The sequence below is a fragment of the Pongo abelii genome, chromosome 1 (assembly GCF_028885655.2).
Source record: "Pongo abelii isolate AG06213 chromosome 1, NHGRI_mPonAbe1-v2.0_pri, whole genome shotgun sequence".
NCBI classification, from domain to species: Eukaryota; Metazoa; Chordata; class Mammalia; order Primates; family Hominidae; genus Pongo; species Pongo abelii.
Genome location: NC_071985.2, coordinates 37968211 through 37974470, shown reverse-complemented (window position 1 = coordinate 37974470; position 6260 = coordinate 37968211). Strand labels below are relative to the sequence as shown.

The window sequence follows — 6260 nt, the reverse complement described above, 5'->3', positions numbered from 1 at the left end:
CCCCCATGGCCTCCCAAAGTGCTGGGATTACAGGTGTGAGCCACCATGCCCAGGCCACTATCAATTTTTAACATTACTTTTCAAAGTATGAGGGAATCTTGGTTCCAACTGTGGAAGAATTTTAATCAAATAACATAACAATGATCTGAGTAAAGAGTATCATTAGGCTAATTTACAGAATTTTTATCATTCGTGTTCAGTCACTAACTTATTGCATGTTAACATGAGTGTTCCATAACACTCTATCTTTAAGCAATGCTTCATTATGGAATTACATAATACTATATAACCACTGTAAAACAAACTGCAAATAAAATATAATAAAATAACAACAACAACAAAAATAAACTGCAACTTTCTTGTCAATGTGTGGGACTTGATTAGATCCTTGTTCAAAGGAATAAACAGCAAGAATCATTTCTTGGGAACAGGGAAATGTGAATATGGACAGGGCATTAGGTAATATTAAAGAATTACTGTTAATTTTGTTAGGAGTGATAATGGTAGTATAGTTATATAGGAAGAAGTTCTTATTCCTAAGTAGTGCATACTGAAGTATTCAGGGGTGAATTGTCACAACATCTTGGGATTTATCTTAAAATACTCCACACACAAAAATAAAGACAATATGGCCAAATGTTAGTAACTATTAAACTTTCATGGTAGGTATATGGGGCTTCTTAAACTTTTCCCTCTACATTTTTGTGTGTTTGAAGATTTTCATAATAAGTTAAAAAAAAAAATGTAATCACCAAGTAGTACAAGCCTCCCACCCACACCCTCTAGTGGCTAGTGGTATTGAGCTGGGTGCAAACAGGCTGGCTGTGGTAGTCTTGAACACACTTAACCTGTCCCCTCCAAAATACCACCAGCCACTCATCAGATACTTACAAGGACACTCTCAAACTTTTTGTTCTTTTATTTGTGGTGATTGAGGTTTCAAAAATAGAAATGGAAGCAGACCTCATTAGTCCCTTTAACAACCTGAATCCAGAGGAACAACTTCTGGACCCTCATGAATTTGAGAGCCACCAGCTGGGATTGCCTGTAGTAGTCTGAGGAGTGTCTGAGGAGGCTGGTGGGTTCTGTCCACATGCCTGCGGCTGGAAGGGAAGGTTTTCATTGGCAGCCAGTTACTTAAACTTAAAAAAGAACACCAAATTAAAAGCCTAAGGTCTTCCTTCTCTTTGGGGAGAATAGATACATGTAAGGTGATAGGGAAGGAGAAAAATAGACATTCTCTTATCCAGCCTCCTTTGAATATCCCTCCAGGTTAACTACTTTCTCTAAAGCATTTGCTGACCCACATCCAGGGCACCCGGAAAGCTCACAATGTGGAGGCCTTTTTCTAATTCTCCCCCAATACTTTTGCCCCTACCAGCTGAGCGGTCTGCTTACCAAGGGTCACTTCTGCTTGTTCCAAAACTCTTTTATGCCAGTTGTTCTTATTGTTATGATTAAAGTGCAAACCAAGAAAACTTAAGTGTAGAACTCCCACCAGACAAAACATATAGGTCACAAAAAAGCGCAGCTTGGACCCACATCAAAAGTTTGGCAGCCAGGCACAGTGGCTCATGCCTGTAATCCCAGCACTTTGGGAGGCCAAGGCGAGTGGATCACGAGGTCAGGAGTTTGACCAGTCTGGGCAACATAGTGAAACCCTATCTCTAATAAAAATACAAAAATTAGCCGGGGTGGTGGCACGTGCCTGTAGTCCCAGCTACTTAGGAGGCTGAGGCAGGAGAATCACTTGAACCCGGGAGGCAGAGGTTGTGGTGAGCCGAGATCACGCCACTGCACTGCAGCCTGGGTAACAGAGTGAGACTCAGTCTCAAAAAAAAAAAAGAAAAAAAAAAGAAAAGTTTGGCAACCAAGTGAAATTTTTTGTCTTCAAATAAAATATGTAAGATGTTTAAGATGTATATTTTAAGTGATTCTCAACTTCTACCAATTATATTAATAAGCCAATCAACTCTTTCATCTTGATAGTGTTGGATCAGAGGTTTTCCACCATCCTATGATTCTCTGTCCAGATTCAAGTGAAAAATCCAAAAAAACTTCAAAAGGGAAGTTCAAAACTAAATCATTCAAAAAAACTTTTTTCCCACTGAGGGAATACACAGATTTCTCCCCCCTGTTGATTATATCTCCTCCAGGCATTTTATTTAGGCTACTATTAAGGTCCACTTGCATTTTCTGCATGTGCGCTGGTAGTTGAGCGTAGACACTTTCCCCACCCATCCCCCTTACACCCCACTTCAACCCCAGAGTGTGTGGGAAGGCCTCCTGGCCATCTAGATTTTCCATGGGTGATCCACACATTGAGTAATCCACATGCCCGTCATCAAGGCCTAACTATGTTAGAAAATGGAAGGACAATGAAGCTGCAGGAAGCTCTTCTAGAACATTTCACTCAGCTGCCTCAAGGTCAGTCAGGGGTTCGGGCATCACTTTCTGGAGAAAGCCAGAGAGGAGGTGTGACCAGCTGCAGAAAGGGGAACCCTGGAATTGAGAAACCTGGGCTCTTTAGAGCAGCATCTGAAGGCCTTGGAGCTTAGCCTCTGGAAGAAGCTGTTAGGGACTGGCCACAGCCCATTTGATGACACTGTAGCATGGGGTAATGAGTAACCTACCTCCACTCCTAGCTACACTTCTTGGAGAGCAGCTTAGATTCTCATCCCACTGCCAAGGTAAGAGATGGATCAGGTCACAGGTAGGTAGAGATGTAGCCTTTGGACCTGTCCCTTCATAGCCCAGGATTCCAAACTCAGAAACAGACACTATTCATGCAGGAACAATCTCACTGTTCATGAGGAGCTGGCAGCAGTTAAAGTCAGAAGAAGTGTCCCTCTCTGAGCCTCAAGTTCCACATTTACTAGCTGAAGAGAGTGGATCTAATTGTCTCTCTGGTCCCTTCCAGCTGTGCCTGCCCATGAGGCTGTGACCCACCTGCAGTGGTGACCTCAGCCAGTCACTAGCAAGAGTGGATACCAGCCAACAGGTCACTTCTCATTGGGGATGGGGGTAGGGGAGTGAATGGGACATCCCTGAAATTGGGGTGAGAACCTAGGTCTTGCAAAAAGGCAGGGCAACTGTCCCCTTTTAGACAGAAGCAGGAGATGAGGATGGGGCAATGGTCTGTCGTCCAAAACCTTGAATCTGCCAGTTAGGGAAGGGGCTGCTCCTGCAGACTAGCGCAGGAGAGGGAGAGGGCGGTGCCGCTCTACCACCTAACTCCGCTTTGTGGCCAGAGAAAAGGATGGGGCAGGGAGTTGCTTCATTTTATAGCAGCGTCTTGGGATGGGGCCGCCTCTTGGGTTTCCTCTTCAGGCCTAGGTGGGGATGTTCCAGGGCCCGGCCCTCCGGTCACCGGCCTATCATTCCCCCTGCAGACGGCTCCGCTTCTGGGCAGTGAAGCGGCCGGGGTCAGTCGGCTTTGGGCGCCCGGAATTCGGGCATGCTCCAGGACCGCAGTGGCGGCGGCGTGTCCCGCTCCACGTCCTCGGAGATGGTCCTGATGTCGCTGGCGAAGGGAGAGATGCGCGCGCGGGTCTTGAAGGTGGCCAGGCTGCCGCGGGGCCGCAGGCTCCACAGGCGCGTCAGCTTGTGGGCCTCCTCTTCCTGCTTCATCTTCTCCAGGACCTCCTGCAGCACCGAGCGGAAGAGCTGGGACACCTTCTGCACCTCGGGTTCCTGCTCCGCCAGCAGCTGCCGGAACCTGGGAGGGAAGGGAGGGCGTTGGAGCCATTCACCCACAACAGCGGGCCTGGCACCCCGGGGCATCTAACCCCGAGGGGCTGCCGGTGCATCGTCGTGGCCAGTTAGTCCACTCTACCCTGCTCCTGAAGCGAATCAGGAACCACCCCGCGCTGCTACTGCTTCAACCAATCCTGCGTTCAAATCCCAGCTCCGCCACTTCTGGCCTCCATTGGCCTCAGCCTCCTCGTCTGTAATATGAGATGACAGCTGCCTTTGTGTGAGCTATAATGAACTAAGGTATGTAAAGATCCTGACGCTTACCTAGGGTTGTTGATGACGGAGCATTAAGGGGAGCCCTTTGCAGTGGCAGCCTTACTGATGGGAGGCCTTCTGGCTAAGCCTCTCCTGTCTCTTCTCCACCCACTGGCCAGCATGATCTTTCTGAAACCTATATCTGATTATGTCACTGCCCCTGTGATATTCCTTCCAGGTGAGCTGTTTGCCATGCACAGGAATCCCCTGATACTCCCCCAGAAGACCCTGCACATCAGCTGGGAAGAATCACTTGTGGCCCCACATGTCCCAGGTTCTCCCAAGGCCCTGTGTGTCTTCCCAAACTGTTACTCTGCCTAGGCTATCTTTGCTTAGAGCTCACAAGTTAATGTTAGCAAGTCTATTTAATACCAGGTTTCCTCCACCAGATTGAGAGTCAGGACTTCTCAGCAGTGACATGAGACCGGAAATGAGACAGGACTATCATGACCTGTGTGTACCCAGCCTTCCCCCTCACTTTTGAGGTTTGATTTGCCAGCCCAGATTCCCTTTTCAGCACCTCCACCCCATGACCCACCCCTGTCCCCAGGTGCTCCTGGAATAGATACACTTTGGGAGGCTTCCACAGTCCAGAATCAGAAAGCTGGGGGAGGGTAAAGTTCTCCGCCTGGAGGAAGAAAGGGGAGGGGTGGTAAAAGCTCTACAAAAACCAAGGAGTGTGGACGGGGCTAAAGAAGGTGAATGGGGCTGAAGGAGAGGAGCTTTTAAAGGGAATTTCAAAGAAAAAGGTGTACAATAAATGCATATGTTGGTTAAAGGGATGGGTGGGGGAAGATTTTGGGAGACTAACAGGAATTTTAAGATGTTTTATTGTGGATTTATATTCTTTTACAAAGAGAAATGTAGACAAATAACTTGAGTTATTTTGAAATTACTCGATGCTTCTTTGACATCAGCACCAATCCTTCTGAGACAGGACCATGTGGTCACAGCTTCGGTAAGGTTACATTTATATTCAAGGAACATTGTTGCACCCAAGATCTAAATGTGCAGTGCCCCAGGGTTTTGTCTGAACCCTTCTTACACACACACACACACACACACACACACACTCACTCACCTGTGGGCAGACTAGCATGAAAGCTAACATAAGCTAGCATAATTAAGAATCTGATTTTGGAGAAATGTCTGGGAAAACTTCTCCAAGAAGGTAATATTGAAGATAAACTGACAAAAGAAAAGAAGCCAGGTAAGTTAAAATCCAAGACAATAACAATCTGGGCAGGAAGAAGAGAAAACTCAAAGGTATTGTGTTCTCTTGAATCAAAACTCACACACCTCCAGGAGCTGCCTCCTGCCTCCCGCTGGACCCCTAACCCTAGCCCAGCGTTTCATGGTCTCTTTCAGACTCCTTTTCCCCTCTTGCTCCTTCTAACAGATAACTAGGTCATCCAGGCTCCCTGGCTCTAGTCCTGGTGGCCTCAGGCCCCTGCCACTGCAGCCACCTTTCCTGGAGCTTGCAGCCCATCAAGGGTCCCCATCCCAGTGCTCACCTGAGGATAGCAGGCCCACAATAGGATGGGTGGATCTTAACGCAGACATCCTCCAGCTGCAGCCGCTCAATGGGGCTAAGGTCATAGGTGGGCCGGGGTGTGCTGGCCAGCCAGCTGTAGTCCACACCGGTGCAGACCTTTCTGACCGCATTGCTGCGCTCCCGCTGCTGCCTCTCAGCCTCTCGCATCTGCCCCGTCAGCTCCATCATAAGTGTCTCCAGCACCATCTCAGCAGGGCTCCTGGAAGACAGCCGGGACGGGGCCTCGTTCCACCGAAGCCGTGAGATGAGAGACATAGCTCCTGGCCCTGCTGAGACAGGACAGGTGTGCATCTTTCCTAGGCCCCTCTGTTAGTCAGGGTGGGGAACCTCGGAACCCAAGGGGGAGAGAGGAGAGCTGGGACCCAGGGGAGAAGACCTGCTCTGCCCTAACAGCTGAGTGGCCTCAAGTAGGTGGCTTAATTTCCCTGAGCAATCATTTCTAATTCTGTAAGACAAGATAGGGCTGTTGTGAGAAGCAGTTGTGAATAAACTTTGTACACTGTAAACATCACATAAAAGTAAGAGACTCTTGTGATTATGATCCTTAAAGCATCCCAGGATTGTGCCCAGAGAAAGGGCCTCCTGAATCCCCACTAACTCCCAACAAAGCTGGAAACATATGGACTATGGCTGAGCACAAGCTTTCCCTGTGATTTAAGGGGAACCCACACACACACACACACACTCTCACACA

General features: G+C 48.1%; 1 protein-coding gene across 1 annotated transcript; it reads right to left on the bottom strand.

Moving 5' to 3' along the window:
• Positions 1-764: 764 nt before the first annotated feature.
• On the bottom strand, positions 765-5821 carry RD3 (RD3 regulator of GUCY2D). The gene is made up of 2 exons (XM_009238008.4): positions 5526-5821; positions 765-3718 (listed from the first exon to the last, which is right to left on the bottom strand). Exons 1-2 carry the CDS (start codon positions 5819-5821, stop codon positions 3427-3429), a joined length of 588 nt encoding a protein of 195 aa, XP_009236283.2. The 3' UTR covers positions 765-3426.
• Between the last annotated feature and the right edge of the window lie 439 nt (positions 5822-6260).